The sequence below is a fragment of the Strix uralensis genome, chromosome 1 (genome assembly GCF_047716275.1).
Source record: "Strix uralensis isolate ZFMK-TIS-50842 chromosome 1, bStrUra1, whole genome shotgun sequence".
NCBI classification, from domain to species: Eukaryota; Metazoa; Chordata; class Aves; order Strigiformes; family Strigidae; genus Strix; species Strix uralensis.
The window spans coordinates 32,921,876-32,948,796 of NC_133972.1; the positions used below are offsets into that span (position 1 = coordinate 32,921,876).

At 42.7% G+C, this 26,921-nt stretch overlaps 2 protein-coding genes across 2 annotated transcripts in view; one reads left to right on the plus strand and one right to left on the minus strand.

Annotated features, from left to right (window-relative positions):
• The window catches only part of PLEKHA8 (pleckstrin homology domain containing A8), a 32,254-nt gene extending 13,473 nt beyond the window's left edge, over nt 1–18,781 (minus strand). The window contains exons 1-7 of the mRNA XM_074861770.1: nt 18,687–18,781; nt 7,436–7,552; nt 6,603–6,758; nt 4,552–4,676; nt 2,980–3,138; nt 2,013–2,053; nt 1,325–1,482 (exon numbers count right to left, since the gene is read on the minus strand). Of these exons, the coding sequence (XP_074717871.1) occupies nt 1,325–1,482; nt 2,013–2,053; nt 2,980–3,138; nt 4,552–4,676; nt 6,603–6,758; nt 7,436–7,552; nt 18,687–18,726 (796 nt within the window). The 5' untranslated portion in view covers nt 18,727–18,781. The remainder of the gene's footprint in view (nt 1–1,324; nt 1,483–2,012; nt 2,054–2,979; nt 3,139–4,551; nt 4,677–6,602; nt 6,759–7,435; nt 7,553–18,686) is intronic.
• A 574-nt stretch (nt 18,782–19,355) lies between these two features.
• On the plus strand, nt 19,356–26,589 carry FKBP14 (FKBP prolyl isomerase 14). The gene is made up of 4 exons (XM_074861782.1): nt 19,356–19,706; nt 21,570–21,721; nt 24,436–24,563; nt 25,439–26,589. The coding sequence occupies exons 1-4, from the start codon at nt 19,510–19,512 to the stop codon at nt 25,595–25,597; spliced, it is 636 nt and encodes a 211-aa protein (XP_074717883.1). The 5' UTR covers nt 19,356–19,509; the 3' UTR covers nt 25,598–26,589.
• The last annotated feature ends 332 nt before the right edge of the window (nt 26,590–26,921 follow it).

Below are 26,921 nucleotides of genomic sequence, written 5' to 3' on the forward strand. Positions count from 1 at the left end.
TCTGCAGTGACTCCACACGAGGGCTATGCAAAAAGCCTGGAGTCCTCTGAAATTTCAAACTCTTAACACTGTAAGCCCTAAATGACAAACAGAAATTACTTACAGGACTTAAGTGCTTGAGTGTTTTTAAAAACTGACTGCTCTTAATAAAGGGGAAAGGGAGGAAGAGTATCTGAGACAGGGCAGAGCTCTTAGGCTCACACGGAGCACCCAAATACAGCCATCAGTGAGACAGAGCCACAGGCTGGCTGGCTCAGCCCATCCCATATGGATGGCACTGCACATCCTACTCCACCTCATGCTTCCAGCAAAGCTCTGCAGCTCAAATGTGTGTACCCGAGAAGGGGTAGGCTCTTCTCTTTTTGGCACAGGAACAACCTCAGTAGCTAAATGATACCAACAACCTGACTGGAATTAGTTTGATCTCCTTGCTTTAGCACTCTATTCTTGAGGTATTATGCTAAATTGTGACACATGCATGTTATTCTGCAGGGTCTTACCACACTACACAACACCAGTTACAAGAAATGGCAAAAACTCCAAAGAGCAAAATCACCATGTTCATTAACTTGGGCTTAAAAACCAGCTGATTCACTGACTGCATATGTATGTTCTGGAATAATGGCCAGGCAGAGAAAGTTACTGTTCAACAGGATGAGCTGAAATCATACGTTACTTGTATAGACTTAACCCAAACTAAGTTCAGCAGCCCTTAACAATATAGCTATGTTGGATGGAATTTTATACTGAATTAGTTCAACAGTTTTTTACTGAAGTCACGCACAAATCCAAGTTTTGTGATACGGCTAAGGTGATGGAAGAAGTAAGGTGCTTTCTAGTACACTCTTAGTTGCAGAAAAACGGTTAATTTTCCATAAAGATTTGTCAGAGCAATCAAGAGCGACTACAAGGTCAACCCCTCCAAGACAGGCACACAAAGCTTCGATGTCCCCCTTCTGATACTGCAGCCCTACATACTAGCAGAGGTGCTGGCATTCCCAGTGGAGGGCTTCTGGGAAAAGTGCAAGCACAGTCCAAGCTCTGCCAGGCTGTATTGTTACAAACATCAATCAGCATCTAGAGGAGCCTCTGCTTGTCCAAAAAAAAATTTTTAATTTCCTTCCCCAGTCAGCTCCAAGTTAGCTATCAACAAGGGCAGGAGCTATGCTGAGAAGATTTGCAAAGGGTAGATCTCAGACTAAAATACACTGACATTCCCCCTCCTGGGACGCAAGGTATCAGCAGTCTCACAGGCAGCCTACACTTCCCTCCATTTACACTTACAGAATAATGATCCTGGATAAAAGACATTGCATATATTTACCTGTCAAATCCTCTGCTATGTGATCTTCAACAGAAACATCACTGCTCCCCTCATTTGTTTCCAGGTTTAAACATTCCAGACTTTTAATAAGTGTTTGCTCTTGATGGTTAAATTCTGCTTCTACAGAGCCATTTTCACAGGGGTTCAATTCCATCTGCCTGAAAAAAGGGAAAGAATAATGGTTGATGTATAAAACATTGCTTGGTAAGCTTCTTCCTGTGAAAACACACAAATAACAATAAGAGAAGTTGACAGAAATTATAAGCTGTCACAGGCTGCTCTGAGCATTTATAATGACCTTTATTAAAAAAAGACATAATCAAAAAAATACAACTGATTACAAAAAAGAAAATCACAGGCAGGTGTTGTAACTGAAAGAATATCCCTTCATTAGTACTTTAAAATATATACCCTTGCCATCTACTCCACACATCATAGCCTGCTCTCCATCAATGATTTTATGAGCTTATGGAGTGGAACCTAAGATGCTGGAAAAGAGCAGTGAAGTGGGAGAGAGCTGGCTGGTGACTGACCAGTAAGTCATCAAGTAGTCGGCTGAGAAAAATAAAAGGGAAAGGGATGATAAAGAAGAGACAGCTCCTTTTTGTTGTGTTGCAAAAATATTGAAAGAACAGACACCACCAAAAACAGATTGAGAAGAGATTGACAGTAAAGACTTTTATTGTACCTTTCCGTTGAGGTGTGACTGGACAAGACAGAGTGCTTTATCTGTAAGATAAATGGGGAGGAGGAATATTCTTTAAAGCAAGAAGACTGTATCATGCTTCTCAAACTTCACATTTCATTAAACACAAGTTGGAGTTACCAAAAAAGCTGAAAAGCTAAGCATACGCTCACTAATTCTGACCTGGAGGCAGTATACAGCCAAATGTGAAACAGGTGCTACATTATTACACCATTAAAATGAAAAAAAAAAAAAAAACCCCCACAATGCAAAAACCAGGAGACTTCTTTCAGAAGCTAGCTAGCCAGTGCCAAGTGAGACACCATACAGCATGTGGAAAAGAAACAAGGCAATGAGTTTTCTTGGCAATGATGTTTTCTTTAGTAAAGAAAAAAATTATGAAAAAACAGAAGAAACGTGAGACCAGATACCAGGTACTGTGAGGTAATCTCACTTCCCAGATGCAGTGATGCATCTACCTTTCTACATACACCTTAATTTGCTGTTTGTCAGAGAAGCTCCAGTTTTGCCTATGTAGTTGTGGATCCAGGATTCAAGAAAATGCCCTTGTCATTGAAAAGATAAGCTCATCAGCTCCTGTTGGCGTATTACCACAAATCCGATGCTGTAGTAGCTTAGAAGAGTAATAACTGCTGTGAGCTCCCATAACAGACCAACTTGCTATACAGACATGGTATTTTGAAACTCCACTGTCTGTAGCTGGAGCAGGCCCTGAAAGTTAATGCTCAATAACTTTCACCTATCATTAAAAGTTACGAGATTGGTCACTGCTTATTAAAAAATGGCCCTACCTCACTTGTAAACCACAAGAAATAGCAGAGTATGTCCAGTGGAGGACTACTAGCTATGATATGGGTAAAAATGCATTCCCTACTTCCACAAATGCCACTTTACAAAGGGCACCTTAGCATCCGTGCCAAGACTGAGAGAAGAGGATACTGGCCATTACCTTGTTCGTTCTGAGAACTGCTAAATGTGGGGATCCAGGCGGGGTCTGATGCAATAACTCAGAAGTGAAGGCAGTATTTGCAATCTGCATACATTCTTCAAGAGTCTTCAGGAAGGTGTCACAGGTTGATTTTAACAGAGCTCCCATATCAATCTCACTCTGTGGGAAAAAACCAATTGGAAGAAAAGGATTCCAATGGATCTTACAGAAGATCAATTTGGAGCAACTAATGTCTACAAAGTCCACAACTGCATGATTTCTGTTTAACATGAATTAAAATGCAATGTGTCAGCTGGTCAGAGAACTGGCATCACATATTAGTGGGGCTATGCCCCCTCATAACATTACCACTCTTGTCAGCCTCTCACTACAACCAGCTCAGTATGCTTGCATTTTAAAAGCAATGTTTAGTTACTTATCTCTGGTGTTAAAAGTGTATTAAATACTAAGCCTTGATGTATTCAACAATGACATTCCAGAAGACACCACTGACTGGAGAAATGAAAAGTAAATAAATTAAATAAATACAGAATGATCTGAAGATAATAATTTAAAAGAATTCCATGTACAAAAAATTGAAAAACAGGCAGAATGAAGTATCACATTGCCATAACACTCTTCATCTCTGCAAAATGCAGTTATTGATGCTGAAATGCTTTTAGCAATAAATCTTTCCAGTTAAATACCAGTAAGATCAGGGGAAGCAAGTTCTTCCTGAGAAGTGTGAGCTGGATAAACACCACATTACTTGTTTGTTGTAACACCCGTGAGCTGTAAGTTCTAACAATGCCTTTTATCATTTATACACTACATCATGCTTCTGCACTGTCTGTTAATTTACCATAAATAGTTTATCAGGTATCTTTACAGAGATGGTTTCATACAAATGATTAACCTTCAGGTGTTCTGTCTGCATGTCCTGCACCTGAGGACCCACCTCTCCCATGGAAGGCCCCCGAACTCCACACCAGCTTCTCTAGCAAGTGATGTGCACCCCTCTTCACACGTTTCTCTCTCAAAGCAAGGGGCAGATCACTGTCATTAGGAGACCCCTCTTAAACAAGGCTTCTTTGGTCAGGAAGATTTGCAAGGCTTGAAACTTTAACTTAAGTGAGGTTATTCAGGCAGTTCTTTCTAGTGTGATCTGTATTGTCTCCTGACCTTTTAAGGGTTTTGGTTGAGAAAAGAAGTATTTTGCTGAGCAGAATATGAATGACTCAGGGGAATACAAATGTGCACTTTTTGCAAGTTATCTTTTTACAAAAAAATCTTTTACTTTTTTGATCCATTATATACACATGATCACCTACAGAGATGTTATTAACTAGATCACAGATACCATATCTCATCTCACTACTTGCTACTCCAACAGAGGGAAATTGATTTGCAATAATACAGTATTACTCCATTTAAACAAGAACTGTTGCATGAGTACATTATTTCCCACAGGTTCTCTGCAGAAAGAGGGTGAAATATTAAGTAACTGTGAGTGAATACTACATTGGATAACCAGAAGAGTTCGCAATGCTGAAGACTTTACAGATGTGGTCTACACCAAAAATAGAGCTGTACCTCTGGTTCTGATACACCAGAAATGCTGGCTTCCTTTGTTTTGTGCACTTGCTGAACAAGGAGGTTACAGTACAGTCTAAGTTCAGACATTTTGGTCTTCAAGGCTTCTGTGTTTTCAGTGAACTCTAGAAGTGAAACAAAAGAAGAGTTAAATTTATTGTATCCATCTTGCAGCATACAATTTTGGAAAGTTGCTAAAATAGTATTACCCAATCTAATTCAATCAATACTTCCTGATTTCAAAACATTTTCTATCAACTAAAAAAGATGAGCTGGATTGGCCATAAATTATGCTCCTGACAGATACAATACTGTTTCATTATTTGCCATCATAGACAGAAACAGTATGTTCCCAGACTTAGGACACAGAAAAAGCAAGTACACAACACTTGACCTTAATGGGCTTTTTAAATAGGACAAAACCCCTACATATCATATTTTTTGTTTTCACTAAGTAATGTTAAGGTGCAAACAATTACACTGTGAATTAAAAGATCAGGGTTCTGGGTAGAAAACACTGGATGGAAAAGACACATCCTGTCCAACACAAAGGGATTAATTTAATATATATCCTTGAATCACAGAATGGTTGAGGTTAGAAGGGACCTCTGGAGACCAGCTAGTCCTACTCCCCAGTTCAAAGCAGGGTCAGCCAGAGCACATTGCTGGGGCCATGTCTGGTCAGGTTTTGAACATTGCTAATGATGAAGACTCCACCGCTCTCTGTGCAACCGGTTTCAGTGCTTCCTCAGCCTCACAATATACATGTTTTTGCTTATGTTTCAATGGAGTTGCTTATATTTAAACTCATGCCCATTTCCTCTTGTCCATTCACTGAGAAGAGTCTGGCTTCATTTTTTTAATGCTCTCCCATCAGATATTTCCTTTAATCATTTTAACAGTCCTTTGCTGGCCTCACTCCAGCATGTCCCTATGTTTCTTGTACTGGAGAGTGCAGAACTGAGCAGACTAATCCAGATATGACTAACAGTCAATATGAGATTTTTCAGAAGTAATTTTTTGACATTAGAGTCCCAAAATTACAAAATAAATTGCCTGTTAATAACATGGTTTAGTTCTGAAAATACATCAGTAGCTTTTCATCCTGTGCTACTGTATGTTAGTTTATAGATAGAACTTTGTTCTGCTTCTCGGCACTGTGCATCAGAACCTAACTTTGTGTAGGACCCTACAGTAGCATCTTCTGCTTAGTTCTGACTCAGTTTGAACTGGTAGATGCAATGCCTCGTGAAGATGCACATAAGGCTAAGAAGTGATTCGTCACCTCAGGGCAAGGAAATGCCTGCCCTGCCTGCATTTCTTGGGATCACTGACATATTAACAATAATTTTCTGTTTTCCCATCTTCTGCATAGTCATGTGCTGAGGTTACACAAAGTTACATGACTCATGAATAACACTATATTTGTAAGCAAAAGGGGTTTTCAATGGGGTGGACGTGAGATTGTTGGTGAAAGCAAAGAGGTAAGTGAATTAATTTTCACAGCTTGACCATGATTAGATTTCAGTTTCTGAAGTGCACTATGATTTAAAATCAATTGCAAACCTTTATTTTAATTGCCAAGGGATTCTTGGAGTGCACAAGACAGCCCAGTTAGAACAAGGAAGGAAAGGGTCTGAGGAACTCCAAAGCTCAAGAGCCACTGGTACGAGAGGCTGGGTCTCATACTAAGATGGTTGCACAAGATGGGGCCTTACTGTCATGCACAGTCTGCAACCCAGTGACTCACAGCCAGGAGCTACTTGCTCCTTTTAGTAACAGAACCCATCAGCATACAGTTTTCAAATGATTTATACATCGTATATTTTAAGGAAAAGCCAAAGTTTTCAAATCCCTGCACTGAGAGTTAACATCTGAGATTCTATCTGGAGTTCCCACATGGCTTGGCTTTTAGCAGCACCAAAGACCTGAAGCACAGGTTGGACACAGAGTTCAGGTATGGACTTTGTCATCTTTGTGTGTACATCTACTAGGGTAAGGATGGGGAAATAAAAAGCAAATAGTAAGTGCCAGCAAAAGGGTGTTCTTGCCTTTTTCCTTCTGTGTCCTGCTGTCAGTCAGACAGGCTTTGGCAGTTCCTAGTGCAACAAGCCACTTTTGCCTTTCAACTGCGTTTCTTGCCTTCAGATAGAAGTACTGTTCCCCTGGGATGATCAGGTCCATTCGTGTGTTATCTGCAGGATGAACTGGAAGCAACATAGGTTTCAGACCAGTCCCTCAGCCCTTCCCAGCCCAACTGAATATCCCAACAGGTATGTTAGGTGGCAGGTCAAAGAGTAAAGAAAGAGGATGAATCTACAGCTCCAGACTTCCCCTGTTGCCATTTTATGACTTATCTTTGGACTTAGGGAATAGACAGGACACACACGTGTACAGCTGTGGGACAAAAGGCTATGAAAGGCAGTTTTGTGACCAGTACAGCATCATCCAGGAGTCTTTATGGAAAGGGCATCCTCTTCTGGCAAGCCTCTCTTTCAGGTTTCCAGCCCATAACTGAACCTCAAAGATGTGGCAAGCAATCCGAGTGAACAGGCCTAGTACTGAAGCTTATTATTCATATTTATAGCTTTAGCTTTGTGCTTATGAAGAGTCACTTGAAGCTGTGGGATGTTCTACCATGGGCATGAAAAACAGTGACCTACCTGCCTGTAGAATACCCATTATATTAGAGGTTTGCACCTCTCTTAACATTTTCAAAATACTATAGAATAAAAACTGGCATATAGATCAAGTTACTGAGTTACGGCAAATACATACCAAAGAAATCAAGCCCCCACATAGCTCTTGTGACCTGAAGTCTCATCTTGAATGCAACATTATTGGACAAACTTCCTGCAGCTGAGTGTTACTGTATCTTAGTTACCTTGAATTTCACACACCGCCATTTGGATGCTTCCCTTACAACCCTTCCAGGCATCTTCCTGAGAGTCGTAATAGGACAGTATGCCACCACAGAGAAGAAACCATCGAGGCTGCCAGCCTGAAAAACAAAACTGCATTTCTCAGTTACTTCTCTCCCTGCAATTCCACCATCTCTCTCATTCAGGATTCAGTGAAAATAAGGCCCCAAAGATTCTCAATTCCCCCAGGAAAATTAAACCCTTTGAAATAGTAAGATTTGTGGACAGATCTGGATGTTGTACACCACAACCCCTGCTTGCTGGCAGCTACATGTCTTTTCTGCAGGCAGCTGGACCAGGCAGTATGTTCCCAAGATGCCATATGCCATTTTCAGTAGTTTTGCTAACACAGCATCACTGACTCACTCTCTCTTCCAAAACTACCTTTTCAGTCCACCACCCCCCAGTTTCTTCCATCACTCCTCAACCCACCTCTTCACTCTTTCTAAAAGCCACCCCTGCTGTCTTGCCTTACATGTCTTCCTCCCTTGTGGGAAGGGCTAGCCAAACTGTCTTGAAAAGCAATGGGCAAGAAATTTCTAAAAATCAAGGGAAAGAGGGGACAGAGGCGGATGTGTTGATTTCTGAACACTATTATTTCTCAACGAAGCAGTTCTCAGTAGCTCTTGAAATTCTTACGCTGCCCACATAAAAAGTAATCCTGAATTAATGACTTTCACTTCTGGATACCTTCCCAGGAATAACCAAAACACTAGGCTAGACCGAAACCAATAGTTCCAGGTACCACTTTGGCCCACCCTGCTGCCCAGCTTCAGAAGTAAATTACCCTTTTTGTTTTCCTCTTTTGGAAGTACTAGAGCAGTATGAAAAGATATAAACAAACAAGACATGACAACTGTCATTTATGTCTAATTAAAAACTACAAGCCCATTAACTTAAGAAGAAATGAGGCAGCAACGTCACTAGAGAAAAGCAGCTTTCATTACTGAGCTGCAACAAATCTCGCAGGCCAGGACCAAGGGAGCGAGATACCAAAGCTCCCACACCGCGCCAGGAAACCATCTCTGGGAAAAACACTTTGGCAAGACCACGTGGGCCACGTGGCTCGTACGCATTTTTGCAGAGGGGCCTCGCTTCTACTGTCCCCTGCACCAGGGCTCTGCCAACCAACATGGCGCTGCAGGAGCCCAGGGTCTGATTCCTTAGGCTACAGCGGAAGCCAAGCCCACCTCAGTTTAAAGTAAGAAAGCTCTAAAGCTAATACTAGGAGTATGGTTTGGGGTTTTTTGTTTGGTTGGTTTTTTTAAACAAGCAATACCAGGGCATCTCGGCCAATCTGGTCTATAGATTCCTGAACCTTGGGGGTGGCTGGAATACAAATTAAACATAAATCCTTTTCCACACACTTGCAGAGCTCTTCCATTATTTCTTAGGAAGAATATAAAAACATTATAAACACCAGAGTATTCTCAATACTTCTTTATTTTCTATGAAGGGGAAAACAAAATCATAAGAATGAGAATAAAAAAACCAGCAAGACTGATTTTTATTTGTCTTGCCACAAAAATAAAGAAACTATACTAAAAGTCACTATTGATATGGAGAAACTCACAAAAAAAGGAGGTGATTGTTCAGCAGAGAGAAGCAGTTAATTGCTTCAGACATTCAATGGCACAGAACCAATCCCCTAAATAATGCACAGCGCCACAGTCAATACAAGCCTCTAATTCAGTCTGGAGATCCTGCTGCTGCACATGAATTATTTCAGCCATGGTCCTACAGCTTACAATTGCAGCTGATGCTCAACCAAATTGCATCCCACCAATCAAAGGCTGTGCAATCAATTAGCCAACATACAAAGCACTCTGCCTCCATCACTTTGGAGACTGGTTAAAAATATGTTATGAGTCAATATATTTTGTTGAGGCTTTTGTTTGGTTGGGTTTTTTGGTTCTGGGTCTTTTTTTTTTCTTGAGGGGGAAGCAGCAATTATCTGTCTCCCTTTGCAGAACCTAACTGTTCTTTATTAGATATGCACTAAAAAGACTATGATAGGCAATTTTTAATTAGGACAGCATATCTTTTCAGAACAGAATTGTTACACTAATAAAAATACACTTTTGTAAAAGGAAACCAATTTAAAAAAAATAATTAAAAAAAAAAAATCACAGCAAGGTTCTGTCAGAAGATGCAGTAACCACCTGGTACTCACTGACACTGAGTCAGCAGCCATGGGAGGGTTATCCTAAACAACCAGCTAAAAATAGCATGTGGCTGACAAATCATGGGCAGTGCAACAGGGATACAATCGTCAATTACAGAAGCTTTGCATTTGCAGACAAGCAAAGAGCAGAGGGAAAAAAACCCACCACAACAAAAACCAAAGCAGCAAAAAGACACTTAGGCACTTCCATGAACACAAGTCTTGGGTTTATTCAGTTTTATTTTCTCCTTATAAACTGTCCTAGGCATATTGCAATTTTTGGAACTGAGCATTCAGACTTCACCTGATATAGAAAGTTAAAGCTGAACCTTTTGAGGTCTTACTGGTGCCAGCACTAACACAACTTTGAAGAAGAATTTACTAAGCCCGTATTTACTGGTGGTGCACAGGCAGGACAAAATATAGCTCATACTTCCACAACTCATTTTAGAGGCACAGAGCCTTTAACAGTAAAAATTGACCTTGCTGGGGAAAGAGATAGATTTTAAAAAAAGACAATAAAATGCAAAGCACAATAAAAGTGAGTAGTAGCTTAAGGTCTCAGCCATAGAATAAAGTGAAGAGATTCCAGACAACTTCACAGACACTGGTTAATGTCCTAATACATACTGCACTCCTGTGTGGAACTTTAAATTAGTACCTGCAGTACCTGGATGATCTGATATTGTACAGAAACAGATACTTAAGCAGTCTGTGCCTGCTAAGGATTCAGTATTTCTCCAGAAGTTTCTACAGCCTGAAGGATCTGCCTACTTCCACCATTACACTTCAGGAAGTCTGAATACAGCTATCACTGAGCAAACTTGACAGTTCTTGATAACACAGTTGAAATTTGGACGTAATTCAAACTTTAATGTTACACAACTCAGACTCTAGACAGCATTTGTTCCAAAGTGCCAAGCCTGAAGGAAAGAAAAAAAAACATTTGAAGACATGTAGATCATGTCAGACATCCACAAAGCCAAACCATCTGGGAGAATTACATACTCAAGAAGTCAAACTGATGACCTGGAAAACAAGCTGCAATTAAGTTCCAGTTGCATTTCTAAAAGGCCAGACACCCATGGTTTTTATTATTGCTTGCCTTCCACTAGAATTATATAATACTTCATGCTTATTAATTTCTAGAGCTTCAACATAAGTCTTTATAAAAACATATGGAATAGATAGTCCTTGGACTTCTTTGACCGTAATTCAGATTTTAAGTGTAGATAGGAGATAATTCTGAAAACTCCATGTTATGGCAACATCTGCCTAACAGGAGGGGTTAAAGCCTTCATCACATCCCTACTGCTAATATCATGGGCAAGACCCAAGACTTAGTTGCAGGTGGCAGAGCAGGGGCAGATCCCCGCTTTTCTGTGCGGGGTCACAAGAGAGTCCCAGAGTGGTTGCTCTGATAGTCAGAGACATCTCACAGCAAGAATAAGCAATAACCACCTTTTCACCCCACCCTCAGCAAAGTAAGCTGTGTCATGTGTTCACCGTACCACCACCTACAGCTTCATCTCCCAACACCTAAGGGCAGAAGAACCACAGCTTCTGTCCAGCGCTGTGTCAATGACTGATAGCTGGATGACAGCTGCTGAAAACTCAGCTCAAATAGGATCAAGACAGTGCTGGTGTCTTGCAAAATGCAAGAGAAAACCCAGTACATGTCCTTCCCCAGTTGCCAGTGCTGATATAAGTCTGTGAATGCCATCAGGTTCGCACCTTTGCTCAAACCCAGCCTGCTCCTGGTTGCTCACGTAGCAGCTGTTGGCCAGCAGATTGCACCTTCTCCTTGTGCAACTGTGACCGCAGAACACCTGCCTTCCAGTTATGAGGAAAGTCATATTTTCCAGTTAGAGGATGCATTTAACAGGCAAAACACAGGACCGAGTCAAGAGACCTTATTTCCAGCTTAGAAAGCAGACTGCTGAGATGCCATGGACTGTGCTGAAAAAACCCTGATTTCCGCACTGAGCTCCCTGCATCTTCTCACCTACAGAACACAAACGTTTCATAATGGCCCAGAAGGACCACTGCATCTTAATGCACTAACATCCAACAGGCGAGGATTTCCCTGAGGAATTAAGACTATGGAAATCTCCAAGTCACAAATGTATGAATTACTCGAGCGTGTCCAAAGAAGGGCAACAAAGCTGGTGAAGGGTCTGGAGCACATGTTGTACGAGGAACGGCTGAGGGAACTGGGGTTGTTTAGTCTGGAGAAGAAGAGGCTGAGGGGAGACCTCATCACCCTCTACAACTACCTGAAAGGAGGGTGCAGAGAGCTGGGGATGAGTCTCTTCAACCAAGTAACATGCGACAGAACAAGAGGTAATGGCCTCAAGTTGTGCCAGGGAAGGTTTAGACTAGATATTAGGAAGCATTTCTTTTCAGAACGGGTTGTTAGGCGTTGGAATGGGCTGCCCAGGGAGGTGGTGGAGTCCCCATCCCTGGAGGTGTTTAAGAGTAGGGTCGACATAGTGCTTAGGGATATGGTGTAGTTGGGAACTGTCAGGTTAATGGTTGGACTAGGTGATCTTCAAGGTCTTTCCCAACCTAGATGATTCTGTGATTCTGTATGAGACGCTTGTTTTCAAGATCCCAGAGCCCTTGCAATCTTAACTATTGGGTACCCACACTAAATCGTACAATCCAGTTCTTAACAACTGATTACGTGACCAAGTTCAGTTCACACAGCTGCATGTTTCATGCTGTCAGTCACCACCAGGTTTCTAGTCAGGAAAAGCATTTAGCAAAAGAGTATCTTAACACAGACCAAACCTGAAACTTTCCCCCTTTTTTTCTCATACAAAGAACAGAAGTAATACAGTTAAAAGGGCTATCTTGACCTAATCAATTTGCACCCAAATCTGCTGCCTGCTTTTTCCATACAGCCTCCTAAGGCTACTCAGTATTTTGAGAAGGGCAATCCCAGGCACTGGAACACATTTTGCAGTCTTAATTCTGTAGCAAAACAAACTGACTGGGTAAAAATCCAGTCCATACCCATGAGGGACTGCAGAAAGGCAGACAAGAGTGTCTGACAATTCATGCCTCTCCTCTGAGCTATTATTCTCCCACCTAGAGAGCAGCTTCTAGAAATGCCCATATTGCAATTTCCCTCTAATTATGTGCATATTAACAGCAGGAATCAATACCAAAAGCCCCTAGAGGTAATGAAGTTAACAAATCTAGCACTCCAACAATGGTCTCACTTTCTAAAGCACTCATTTGAGGGACACTAGAGGTTCAAGTGAAGCAAGCAACAGCTGGAACCGGCTTTAACACAGTGACCCCTCTCCCAGATGATTTTTCTGGCAGCGGTCCCATAAAATCCACCCTCATTTCAATCACAACTGTTAGGGCAGTGCTAGCAGTATTGAAAAAGCATCCTGCCATCACAGGGCAACTGGGTTGGTTTGCAAACGATTTTATGCCAGTAACCAGCCAAGGCACAGAGAACACAATGTACCAGCAGTCAGGCATTTTTGAAGGGGACACAGTGAAAGGATGAAGGGCAGAGAGGGGATCATGGCGAGTGATGGAGGCAAAAGTTCAATAATACAGGGCACTGCTCAGACACACTAATTCAAGTCATTCAAAGCTCCTGGGAGTTTCCCTCCTCTGTTTATACTTCCCAGCCCCAGCAAACAAGCAGCTCCTCTCTCTGACCCCTGGGGTGGTTATCAGGCCAGACTGAGCCAACGCAATGAATTTATGTAAACACACACAGATACCACATGGTAGTATCTCTTCACGTCATTCTGCCACACCTTTCACTTCTGTCCTACCCAGCCATTCCCTGTGATCACTTAGTTATTTCAGTGAAGAAAGTCTGAATGCAGAGGCACTGGTACTGCAGCATACCTGGCAGGGAACGCTGCACCATGTAGGCTCTGCAGCATTGCTCTAACACCTACAGAAGAGAGAGGACACACCAATTTCATTCCTGCAGCCTCATCAAACTTTTCTGCTGCGAGCACATTACTCAGTTCCAAAGAGGTATGACAAAAGCAAGACTGCTGCATGAAGAAAAACGGGGGGAAGGAAAGAGAGTAGAAAGAAGGTCAAACCACACAAACTTAATTATGCAAAATCCAACAAGAATGAAGTAACTAGTCCCTGAAGCATCCTGGGTGAGAAGCCAGAAGTGGGTGAGACTCAGTCGTCCATCTAAACCAACACCTGGTCTCTGAGAGCAGCTACGGTCAGTAATACTGGGCAGACCATTGCTCTGAAGGCAACAGAAACAGCTGCCTAGGTCCACCTCTGCAAAAGACAGACTTCTCATTTTACACAACCAGAACTTGGACTATACCCAGAGGCTAAAAAGAAGGGAAAAAATTATAAACAAAAGCTTTTTAGAACCAAATGTTTATACAAGTGTGAAGTTTTCAATTACTTCCTCCATCTCTGGAAACAGAGGACCTTATTTCCAGAGCTTGATATCAACTGGAAGTGTATGTGTCTCCCATCCTAGAAGGTCAGATTTCTTAAATTAAACTCCCAAAACAAAGACTCACTCTAAGCAGTATCATGTGCATCTGGAATCCAGCTACAGAAACTAATGCTCTCACATTTTCTTGAGCTCTCCCCCAAAGTTTGTTAAGGAATTCTGAATCATTAGATACAAGAGTAATTTAAAGTTTTATGTGAAGCTTGAAAATTACTGCTTGGTGCTGGCTCTTGGTATCTTGGGATAAATTGAAAAGAATTCAGAGCACAATAAAATGAGAATGGATGATACATACAGGAAGATGGGGAAAGCAAACTACGGTATGTGGTATGATGCAGCATCACTAGTGATGACATGAATGAGAGGGTGTCATGCCTTGAGGAAGATGAATTAGGGTTAGAGTTACTCAGCACAATTAAGGAAGTGAATATTTAAATATCAGGAAAAGCGATCAAAGCCATTTCACGGAGCAAGGCAAGTCAGTAGAGGCAGTCGGCATTTTTCCTTCTAATGATGAAGCTGCCTTTGATCCCCAAGCCAAGAGCTGATACATACTGCCTTTTCCAGAGTCAGCAGCAATCCTGCCTGTGGCCAGTGATCCCAGATAAGGCATGCCTCACGCTGAAGATCTGAACTGAACTGAATTTCAGCAGAAAAAACAACTAGAAGTGCCAAGCGCTCACACACACACCACTGAAGGAAGGTATTCCCCAACTCCACACTCTGTTTTCCTGTGGGTAAGTGATAGCTTACTCATTCTAGAAACCCAGTGAGCAATCAAAGTCTCGGATTATTTTTACAAGGCAATCTCCAAAGACTAATGAAATTTCATAACCAGAAGGTATGCTTAACAAAGAGCATGAATTGCAGTTTGAGTTCAGTTGGAGAGTCCTGTGGGAGACAGTTTCCAAAGAGAAAAGGGCAGCCTTCATGTGCAGTTCACATCTTCTTTCTGTATCCTGCAAGAAGCATCCCCCAGTTTGAGATCAGTCCTGCTACCACACTGCAGCCAGGATCTGGCTTTGATGCTGCCCACACCAGAATGCTTTACACTCAGACAAAACCACAGGCAGTGGCACAGCAGACCAAGGAGCTATAGGGAAGGTATAGGGTGATGCTTTTATCACCCTGACTACTTACTACAATAAGCAGTACTGAAAAAAGAGTTATAGTCCCTTTACCCATGCTATAAACCCATCCCTAGCCTACACAACCTTTACCAAGCAATGCTAACATTAGACAGAGATTGGCAAAGGATGAAATCTAGGAATTCTTTAAGATCAAATTACTTGCTTTGACTGTAGGCTCAGCTGAGGCCAACTTGCACACCTGCATGATTTAAGACACCCAGCTCTGGGTTTTGAGGATTAATGATTTGAAGTTTGCAGAGGCATCATATATTTGCCCAAGTGAAAAAGTATTATCACACTTTATATATCAGTGAAAATTCTTCTTGCAAAGTTCCACATTACCTTGAGGTTTAAACCAATTTAGTGGGAGAAGCATAGACTAGAGCAATCTCAGGACACGCTTATTGCAAACACAAGATTCCAAGTGGATTTTCATAGGCTAGATCTGTGTACATGCATATCTGATCCAAAGTTGCCACACTTCACTTGAACTTAAACAAAACTATCACACTGAGAAATCACTATCTGGTGGCCATTGCATTAGGGGAGAGAAAAACTCTAAAATCTCAGTTCTCTAAACTCAGAGATTTCAGAGGCAGCACTGGAACCCCTGCATATAGAAACCAGAGTGTCAGCGCAGGATTAATACCAGAGGAAAAACCCTATCTCCAAGCAGAAACCAAGTAACGCTAATTTATTTTTTCCTAATCTATATAAAGCAAACAAGTGCATTTATTATAAAACAAGATAACTTGTTTGAGCAGTAAGGCAAACTAATCTTTCAGTTGTTGGCAATCACGCTATGCTTTCTGACCTTTGCCTGCAGAAAGCCAAACTTGTTTCCTACTTCCGAAATGTTCTTGCTGCCAGTAACTATGTAATTTGCAACACAGATCTAGCTCCTTGTCCAAGGGCCAGAGGAAAACAGGTTGCTGTGGACTTGACCTCTCATGATAGTGATGAGAGAAGACATTATAAAACCAAAATTCCCAGAAAAGACTCAATTACCAACAAACTCCATCAGCTCCTCTCTCATACCAAGGGAAATCAATCCTGCTTTTCTACAGTTTTAAGCTTTTTCTTTGGTGAATGCCTTATATCCTCTCTGACTCTGTGAAACAAAGGTGTGTTCCTCATTATAAGGAGGAAAGGGCATAAGATACCTGCTGTGTAAATTTGGATCAGCATTGGATTAGTAACACAGGCATACTCCAGCATAAAGAGATTACATTTTCCCTACTTTTTGCACACAACATTTACACTATGCAGCACCAGACTAGTTAACCTTGAACAAGAAGAAAAGCATATTGGCGGCAGAATACTGACAGAATTACTGTTCTGGATGACCTGTTGAACCCTCTTGCTTCCCTTAATCCCCGAAAGGAGGCTTTCCTGGCTCTCTCTCCCCAGCTCTGTGCTACTGCTAGGATAAATACCACATTCCAGCAGGATTTACTTTTTTGCATCATCACATAAATTTATAACTTAATGGCTTCAGGGCAGGAAGTCATCATTTTATGCCAAAAGAAAGCACATGTAAGCATAGTTAGCTTGCAGAACAGCAAATTTACTGTTCTCAAACACACAACAGGCCTTCTACAACCTAAGAAAAGGCATGGAGTGACCTCGACCACCATGCTTACTAGCAGAGTCAAGTTTAAGCAAAGAAATCAGAAAAATGCTTCAATCCTCTATCGCAGATTTTCTCTCTGTTGACAACAAAAACTCGTCTATTTTTTCCAGCTGGGGCAATCTCACTCATCCAAAGAAAAGAGATTCCTTCAGTCTGCATTCACTTAGATTGAGGTTTGCAAAGCATCATCCTTCTTCATGAAGGGTCATTTGGTTGAAAGTGAGTATCAATGTGGCTAGCAAAAAACCCCCAATTTAATTTTGATGAAACTGGTATATTTCTGGTTCTTAGTCTTCAGCATACCATCAAAACAGAAGACAAGTCCAGCTGATCCTACCACATGCACACTTGGGCACAAATGCTACAATGCCAAATGCCAGTCAGTCATCTACACAAGCACTGGTTCCCACAGACACACAGGTCTCATGGCACGAAAGCAAGCGCAAGGGTTCCAAATACACCCCAGCATCTAAGCAATGCAAAGAAAAACAAACACATAAATCTTTAGATTGACTGAAACATGGACCTTTATGTTACCAGGAAAGGACTAAAGGACTGCCCGAGTTCTGCAGTCCAAATGGAAAAGCCAAGCATGACTGCTCCTACTGCCACACACTCCATAATTCAAGCGGACTCACAAATAATTAAAAAAAAAAAAATCCATGCCATACCTGACAATTTTTGATTCCCCCCTCAGAACACCTATTTCCTAAAGGGGAAAAGCTGCAGCAAGCTTCCAGCACACCAATAAATCCAGCCTCATGCACCACCTCCCCCCCCCCATCCCCCTGCCACATGAATTCATCACTTGCTTGTGCTTCAGCTTTTTCTTTGTTTAATTTTGATTTCCTACACTTTCCCAACTAAGCAGAGAGGTGCAGCTGTTCCAGCCTCTCTGAAAAAAACTCAAGCAGGAAGGCAGCCCTCCTGCCTACACTCCCAAGCAAAACTTGCACCTGGCAATGTCAAGGTCGTGGTTATTTTTCTCTGACCATCAAGTTTCCAAACTGTTTCAACAAACTACAGAGAGGTTTGCACCAGGCAAGACCCCCATTCCTGCACCCCAAATTACAAGCCACCCCTGATTCCAACACATCCAGCGGTGGATACCCACAGCAACACGGGTGGCACTGGACCCTCCCCATGGCCGCAGCGTTTCTGACCTCACCCACCTTTAACCTCTGCTGAGCAAACCCTGTCCACACAGCTGCTTCCAGTCTGCTACGAAAGCCAAGCCTCCCATGGCATGGGAACACCCCAAAAATTAAAATCTGGGCCTAACACTAGCAGGACAGGACAGTCCTTTTTTTTTTTTTTTTTCTTCTTTCTTTTGCATGCATGCATTTTCATCCAAATCCCCCAAGTGTGATTTACTGGCGACACCTTTTCCTCCCAGATCTGGGATTCCCCCCAAGTCCCTAAAGCGACTCAATAAAAGCAGTAAAAGTTTCACGGAGGTGTACAGAAAAGGTAATTTCGCTGGTGAGTATGACCTAATGTACCCAAAATAACCCCAAACCCCAACGCCGAACCCCAGGGAGGGCAAGGGACACCCCAGACGAGCGCTGGCACCCACAAGTGGGTTAAACGCCTCCTCCAGCGCTCGATGGTGACAATGTGGCAGCACGGCTGGAAAATCAGGGTGAGCCGGGGCTGATCCCCTGCACGGCGGGGTCAGGGGGCAGCACTGATCCAGACTGAACAAATACATATATATTATAGATATATACTTATATAAATACATATAAAGAAGATGAGGGCACTCGTCTCACTAGGGAAGCCCGCCCCGCGCAGAGGCTGACGACTGGCAGCAACTCACCACTCAGGTAGTTGGTCCACTTGTACAGCACCCCCTCCATGGCAGCCGGCCCCCGCCCCCATGCAGCGCGGCCGCCCCCCGGCGGAGTCACGCCGCCCGCTGCCGCTGCCGCCCCCCGCGCCCCGCCGCGCCGCCGGCGCTCAGGGCCATCGCGGGGCGCCGCCCGCCCGGCCCGGCCCGGCCCCCACCGCCGAGCCTGCCCACCGCCCCCACGCTCCTAGCGCAGAACGCACCGCTGCCGCGCACCCAAAGAACGGCCTCGCAGTGCTACGGCAGCGCAAACAGCTCTATGAATCGCAAGTCACGTGATCGACAGGAGGAAGGGGGGGCGGGCGCAGACCTCCTAAAGCAGGTGGCCTTCCGCAGCCAATCAAAACGAGCCTTCGGTGAGAGCGCCGCCCAATCGGCGGCCGGCAGGAGCCGGCTCTATTGTGTGAGCGCTCCGCGGGGCACCCCGGCTCGCCGACGTTTGCTTCCTGGAGTGCCGAGGCCCGCCCACTCCCTTCGCTCGCGCCCCTCCCCCGGGGCTCTCCTGCCGATTGGGCAAGCTGAAGGATAGACGGGGGCGTCTCCCAATAGACGACGGTTTCTTCTGGGCTTGCTCTGAGGTGAGCCAATCAGAGGGCTCGCCCCCGGACCCGGGTCATCGGTAGCTAGCTGTGAGGGCCGTTGCCACGTCTGCTGAGCGGGAGGGCGGGCGAGAGGGGCCGCACACCGGGCTCTAGGCTTGGCCGCTGCCTCGGGGAGCCGCGCCGCTGGGCTCGTAGGCGAGGGGTGCGGGATGGCGGCTCGGCGGCGGTGAGGTGGGCGCTGTGGGGCGGGGATGGCGGTGGCGCTGCGGGCCGCCCTGCTGGGCGCGGCGCTGGGCTGCGCGGCCGCGGCGCTGATCCCCGCGGCTGACGTGAAGGTGGAGGTGCTGCAGAAGCCCTTCCTCTGCCACAGGAGGACGAAGTGGGGGGACATGATGCTGGTTCACTATGAGGGCTACTTGGAGAGGGATGGCTCCATGTTTCACTCCACGTGAGTAGCTCGCCCCGGACGGCTCGTCTTCGAGCGGGCTGGTGGGTGAACTTGCGGGGGGAGCTGTATAGATCTCTTTTTATATATATATTTGTAAGTATTTTAATGTAGGTGATCTCTTCTGGCAGTGTTTTACTGAGCCTGGACGCCTCACAGTGGCCCGCAATCCCTCTATGAAGTAGCTCTGCGAGGAGTGTTTTGTTGAGGACGGGTCGTTTTTTATTTTATTTTTACAGTTACCCCTCCCTTCCAAAACTTGCTTTTATCAGTGTACAAGGAAACAAAAGCAATGCATGCATGTTCATAGCATGCCCTAGACGTTATTCGTTATTGAATTAAAATAGCTTAAATAACGCTGCACAAAGTTGTTCACGGGACCCTTTCCGCCGTCACCTATTTCCAGAAAGTTTGGTTGCTCTTTACGCTTTGATAATTTAGGAAGCACAGACTCACAATGCCGTTTAAAATGAACAACAGTAAAGCTTATCTCCTTTCCCTTTGCCAGATCAAGGATATAAAATCTTATTTAGCTTTTGTTTTCTGGTTAGTCTGTAGAAAATAGAGCCATGTGGCATTTGTTAAAAGATGGGAATGTTACGTATCCTCTTGTGCAATTTAGACACAGGTTGGGATCTCAGCGGTTTAGTAAGTATTCTGCTTTGCACGAATCTCTGTCTGGTTTCTAAAACAAACTTCCAGGGGAGAAGTCTGCCTCTCATTTGGGGAAAAAAAAAAAAAAAAAAAAAAAGTTATATATATCTCCTTCCACTACTGGCAGCACAATGACAGCTTTTCATTACTGAAATGGTATATTCTTCACCTGCCCCCGACCAGACAAATCAACATACCAGAACCACAGTAAGGCAAGTAGGAGGAAGAGCCAGAAATTCGAAGGAGCCTGCTAAGAGCCTGCAATGACTCGCTAATGTTGCGTTTCCTGTAAAACATCAACGAAGTGTTAATGGTGGGAGACAGCAAAATGCTCAAGTATCTGTAGGCTACGTCTGACACCTACTTTTGTGGAACATATTTAAAAAAAAAGTCAGTGTTTTGCATGGTTATGCTCTTGCAGACGATTTAAACTAAAAATCTCACTAATTTTCTCTTGTAGTTAAACTGCCTCTCTAAGAGAAGTTCTAGTGATGCTCTAAGTTTTTGCTGCTGACTAACTTCTGTAAGTGCTCTGTTTTCTTGTTAATCACCTTTCCTGCATGACTAGTAAATGGAGCTTTTAAAATTCTGTGTCTGTTAGTAGAGTGAGAGTAGTCCTGGTGTACCACCTGGTTAAATTGGAAATGGGGCTTGTCTGCCTACTTACACTTGAATGTTCTGCATGCATTTGTTCTATTTTTCTACACTATCTGTTGTGTAGTTGGTTTGGGTTGGTTTTTTTTTTTTTTTTCCTAATGGCTTTTGTGGAAGAGATGTGGCTGATTCTTCTAAGCATATTATAAGGTACATTGTAATCATGACCAAGCTGGTTTTTGATTTGCAATTTGCCAAAGAATGTGCATGGCCTTGAATTTATATTTTTAAGTAGAGATGTCTTTCTAGCCTGATTGGTTTCTAAGTGGAAATAGGTGATCAAGGAAGTGAGGGTGGGGATCCAGGTTGCTCAGTGTTGTCAGAAATGCACCATGTAGATGTTTCATTTCTTTCCACTTCTTAAAACTTACACTTTGCATGACAAGGTTCCTTAAAGACTTTAAAAGTCTAGGTCTTTCATTTAAGAAATGCCAAGGTGCCAGATAGTGGTGTGTTTTTATTTATATATCTCTGCAGTGAGCATATTCCATCTGCTCCATGTGCCTCTTATGGAATTTGCTGTCTAAAGACTAAGTGTTTTATTCCGTTCTTTTCCAGTCACAAGCATAACAATGGCCAACCTATGTGGTTTACCCTTGGCATAAGGGAAGCTATCAAAGGCTGGGACAAAGGTTTGAAGGACATGTGTGTGGGAGAGAAGCGGAAGCTAACTATTCCACCAGCCCTTGCTTATGGAAAAGAAGGGAAAGGTAAAACACCTGAAGTCCTTCCCTTACTTTAATTGTTTTTAATCTCTATATTTTACTGTTATTCTTGGCCTAAGTGGTCATCAAGCTTTCAAGCTTTCCAGGCTGATTCATTAAATAGGAAAAATTGATGGAGTCAGGTGTTCTTTCTCACAGTTGTTTTCTGCAGAAATAACCATTAAGTGGTTACGTGGTAAATGCAGGAAAAAACCAAGAATTGATAGTAGCTGCTGTGCTATATGTTCTGAGTGTCTTTTCTGTTAGTGCTGTGTTCAGTAGTGCTCTGGTTTTCTTTCTTTTTTTTTTTTCCTTCCCCTTCATTTTACAGTTAAGCTGAAAGTGGTTGCTTAGGTAACAGTTGGCTTTTTGGCTGTTGCATCTGTGTTTGTGGTAATACTTCATGAATGTGCATGTGCAAGCCTTGTTCTTGCTTGCAGATTTCTTTTAGAACCTTAAGAAACTCCCTGTACTGCCTTATCAGTTCTTAGCTGATACAGTGAAAAGTCACCATTTTTTTCTCCATATAGGGACACTTAATTTTTTCCCCTCTTTTAGCTATTTTCAGTTTGGGCAGTGGTTCCTGTTATACACAGTAAAATAATCAGGTACATGGACAGTCATGTTGACATCTACTGAAATGTGTTGAATGGTGTACAGACAGATAAATGCATTGTTTGTAGTGTTTTCTCAAACTGTCTACTACTGATAGTGTTTGGGGGTTTTCCTTTCAAACGTTTCTAGGTGCCTATTTTAATGGGAGGGCCAGATCTGGAATTTGCAGTTAAATGAGTGACAGCTTGAATGATGCAGGAAGGTTACTGTCTCTGCTTTATGGGGTTTTTTTAGTTAACTTTTTTGGAGCAATTATTGGAAATATTTTGTCATGACAACAGTTATCACAAATGACCTAAGGTAACACAGGGTTTCAAAGCAGAAAGGATAGATGTCCTGGAACACATAACCTGTCCTGCTGCTGTCCCCTCTCATTAATTTGAGACTCTTTTAGGAATGAGGCATGTTTGCATGTCTGTATCTTCTGGCAGGAAGGGCTGAACATAGGCGAAGTAGTACTTCATAGTACTCCATACATGCAGCATACTCCATACCCTCCTTTCTCAAAAGTATCTTTTTAAAACATATTTTTCTAGAAGCCTTGGTTTGGGGTTCAAGGGATAGTATTAGAAGTAATTGTGTTTCTAGTAGAGAACAGGAGACTTGTGGCAGTCAGTTAGTTGACTGTATGCAGGGCACAATTTTTTCCACAAAAAGATATTAAATGCTGCAGTGCTCATGTAGTCATCACAGGCCTAATTGCCTTGATTAATATGTAAAGCACTACAGTTGCTCTTCAAAGACTTGCAAGCCTCACCTCTGTTTAGTGTAAGAAGGTTGAACAAGTCAACACCACTAACTGCTGCTATAAGAAATTACTCGCTTTAGGAAAACTTTGAAGTATTTGAACATAATTATGTTGCTGGTTTGAGATGATGCCCTTGAAGACAGAATTATTCCATTTTCTTCATGCTTTCCTCTGAATGCGCATAATTTTACCACCTTGCTTGCTGTCTGACTTGAATGATGAGTCAGATGCCTTTTTCTGTAACACTCAGGAAAACTACCAGTGTTCCAAACTCTAAGCAGGCCACTGTGCCCTGTATTTCCACAAGTTTCTACACATCTATTTATCCCAGAAATCTACAAGCCTGTTTGCTGCTGCAGCTCAGGGTGTATTTAACACCATAACTCCAAAATAGTAGACATGGATTAATGTTTTCCTTATCTTCTCAAGGCACAGGAATATTTTCTTGGGGTGCTGCCATCCAGTATAGAAATATATTTGTTCCTTATATAGAGAGAGGTTCAATAGGACCAAAGTGGTGTGCTAAAAGGTCTTTGACAGTAGCTTTATCCATCAGCATATCACATCACTGTAGAAGTTAATGCCTGATAAACTGAAATCCCTAAGGGGTGGTGGCATGGAGGGGGGTGGTCTTTGGCACTATTGGGAAATGATCAGTCTGTTCACCTGTGTCAAAAATGTTATGATGCCAACACATGTCTTTTGAGCAGGTTTATATACATAGTTTCTGCTGTGTATTTGGAAATAGCTGAATACTTTGTGCAGCAGTCCAGAGACAGCTATGGGATACTGACAGCATTGCTGCCCTTCTGTCTTTCTCTGCAATAAGAGTTTTTCCAGTGGCAGAATAGCAGATACAAGGTGTCAGTTGGCAGTGGAGAGGAATGTGGAGACTGGTGGGGTTATGGTGTATGAGGAGGACTGAACTTTCCCTTCTTGCTACCCTGTCCATCAGTCTTGGCTGTATGTTGCAGTAGTGGCCACCTGGCTGGCTGTACAGTCTCTGTCACTCTTTTCTGCTTTATCTGGCTCTGGACATGAAAAAAAGATTCGAGAGCATTGTCTGATAAACCTGTGATAATGATTGCTGAATATGGGCTCACATCAACACGTACTAGTTTCCAACAAAACTAGTTGCACCTGAAGTTGCATGTGTGCTGTAAGGGCTGCTCAGGGTCCAGGCTACAGTTTGAAATAATTAGTTATCATTGTTACAGATACTTATCCTTGTTAGTTCAAATTGCAGGATGCTGTGAAAGTAGTTGGATTATCAGAACATTGCTCTGATGCGTACAGCTTTTGTATGGCACTGAATAAGTAGTTTTTAACTTTTCTCCACGTTTACCATTTTGGGCAGGAAAAATTCCACCTGAGAGCACACTGATTTTCAACGTTGACCTTCTAGAAATCAGGAATGGACCGAGGTCTCATGAGTCATTCCAAGAGATGGATCTTAATGATGACTGGAAACTGTCCAAGCAAGAGGTGAGTGGGTTGCCCTTCCTGTGAGCAGATCGAACAGGATGGGATAGTGGAAAGCAAAAGATAAGCTTAACTTGATACTGGTAGGGAAGTATCTAAACATAAGTTTGATTTTAGTTACTACTGTGCACAGAACAACTCTGCAAGCAAAATACACACTATTTAAGAGTGTTTAAGGCATTTATTTATTTGGCGATGCATGGTACGGGTAACTAGGACTAACGAGTTGTTAGCATAACTACTATCTGATGTGCTCATCATTAATGGTAAGACACCCAAGGCCAGGTGGTCATTTGTCTTGTGGGGAAGGGTGAGTCTCTGGTCTTCCTTGCAGATGACTTTCAGTGTTGCTTGCCTTTTTGCCTTTGTTTTATGCCTTTTCATGTTGGAATCTTTCCTGCTGAATGCTTTGGTGCACCTTCCCCCCTTCCCCCTCCTTCCTTCCACTGACTTCGGTGTTCACATAGGTTTCCTCCTCACAACTCCTCCTCAAAGTCCCTACCCCCTCCCAGGTTCCCCTGCACAGAGGTGCAGCCACCGTTGCTAATTGGCTCAGCCTTGGTGCAAAGGCAGGTCTGACTTGGAGCTGGAAGAGCTTTTGAGAAGCTTCTCACAGGGGCCACCACTGTAGCCCCCTCCCCTGCTACCAAAAACCCCACCACACACACAAACCCAGCACAGTCACTTATATTACTAGAGTCTTTCATCAGTGAGCGGTGCTGCAGAATCAGTCAGACAAATAGTATTTTGGTAATGGCAGGAAGGAAGATATCTATTGTCTAATACTACCGTCCTGAACACAGTGGCCCTGTCTTACGCCACAGTAATCAATCCTTTCATAAGTCTAAAAACATTAACTCTCACCTTTTGTCTAATAGGTGAAAATTTACTTGAAGAAAGAATTTGAAAAGCATGGAGCAGTGGTAAATGACACCCAGCATGATGCTTTGGTTGAAGACATATTTGATAAAGAAGATGAAGACAGTGATGGGTTTATATCTGCAAGGGAATTTACATACAAGCATGATGAGCTGTAGAAAAGAGTGGTATAATTTTTTTGACACAAATGGCAGTGACTTAGACTGTCTGGTTCTCTTGTCATCTTAATTCTGTGTTTTGGAGTTGACAGCTGCTGTTGGCAAAGAAACACTCTTTGTTTATATAAAAGACAATTTGTTTATTGTGTACAAATGTTTTAAATGATTTTAAAAGTATGAAAATGTACCTCTTTTATGCAGCAAATACTTGCACATCAGTGTTTAAAATTTTGTATTAACTTATTTTTCAGAAATGAAACAAACTTTACAGTTATCAAACACTGTGAAAATCAAAATCCAGTTCAGTGCCTTAATCTGATTTGTTTGTGTGTTAAGATCATTTTCAGTGACTCCTTGACCTTCCTTCTTGTGTGTCACTGCTTAAAAAGCAGTGTGCTTACCTTGCTTTTTTTTCTGCAGATTTTTAAAAGGTGTGCTAGAAGGCATCAGCATCTCTATACAGCTGAGAAACTGATACAAAGCTGAATAAGTTACTATTCTGTGCTGATTTTGCTCTTCTAAAGGGAGAGTGTTACCAACCTGTCTGCAATTTTCTTTAAATTATGTGAACAAAGGAGGAGTTAAATGTCAGACTTTCACTTTCAATGTCAGCAACATTCTAGGAGATGTCTGTAATTTGGAAAATAGGAAGTTATGCTGCAGTGCAGAGGTGGTGTCCTTGTACACACACATTTATTTTGAAACTTGGAGCTTGCATTCATGAAGAAAGATCATACCTTTCTCCTCAAGTTCTGAGGGAGATCTTGAGTAAAATGTTACAAGTCTGAAGTTTCTCCCAGTTGCAGAAGGAGAAGAGCATACTGACAGGAGGATTAGTATGGCCTGAAGAACAATTTGCATTGGCTTGCCTGCTTTGCAACTGCGTGAGTTGCAGAACTTGTTTCATCATTGCCCCCTCTCCAGTGGTTTTACAAGTAGCACACAAGTGATGTGAATTCTAAATAATAAAGTGACTTTTTAGTAAACAGGCATGGGGTGAATGTTACAGTGCTGTGTCTTTAGAGGTCGAGACCATGAGGATTTCAACTCCATTTTGTGTGTGTTTGAACTGTTTCTGGGGAGGAACAAACATTCTGCAATTGTCCATGGTTTCTTAAATGAGAGGGCAAGGTATCTCAGGGAAGGAACTAGCCTGTATTCTGGCACCACTAACATATGGGTCTCTGAATGCAGTATTTTACTTGAAAAATGTTGCTCAAGGCTATGTAGGGACACAAAGCAAATCCAGTTCTATGAACTCGAGATTGCTCCATTGCACTAATCCGTAACTTGGAGGATTAGTGAGACTCTACAATCAAGGTTC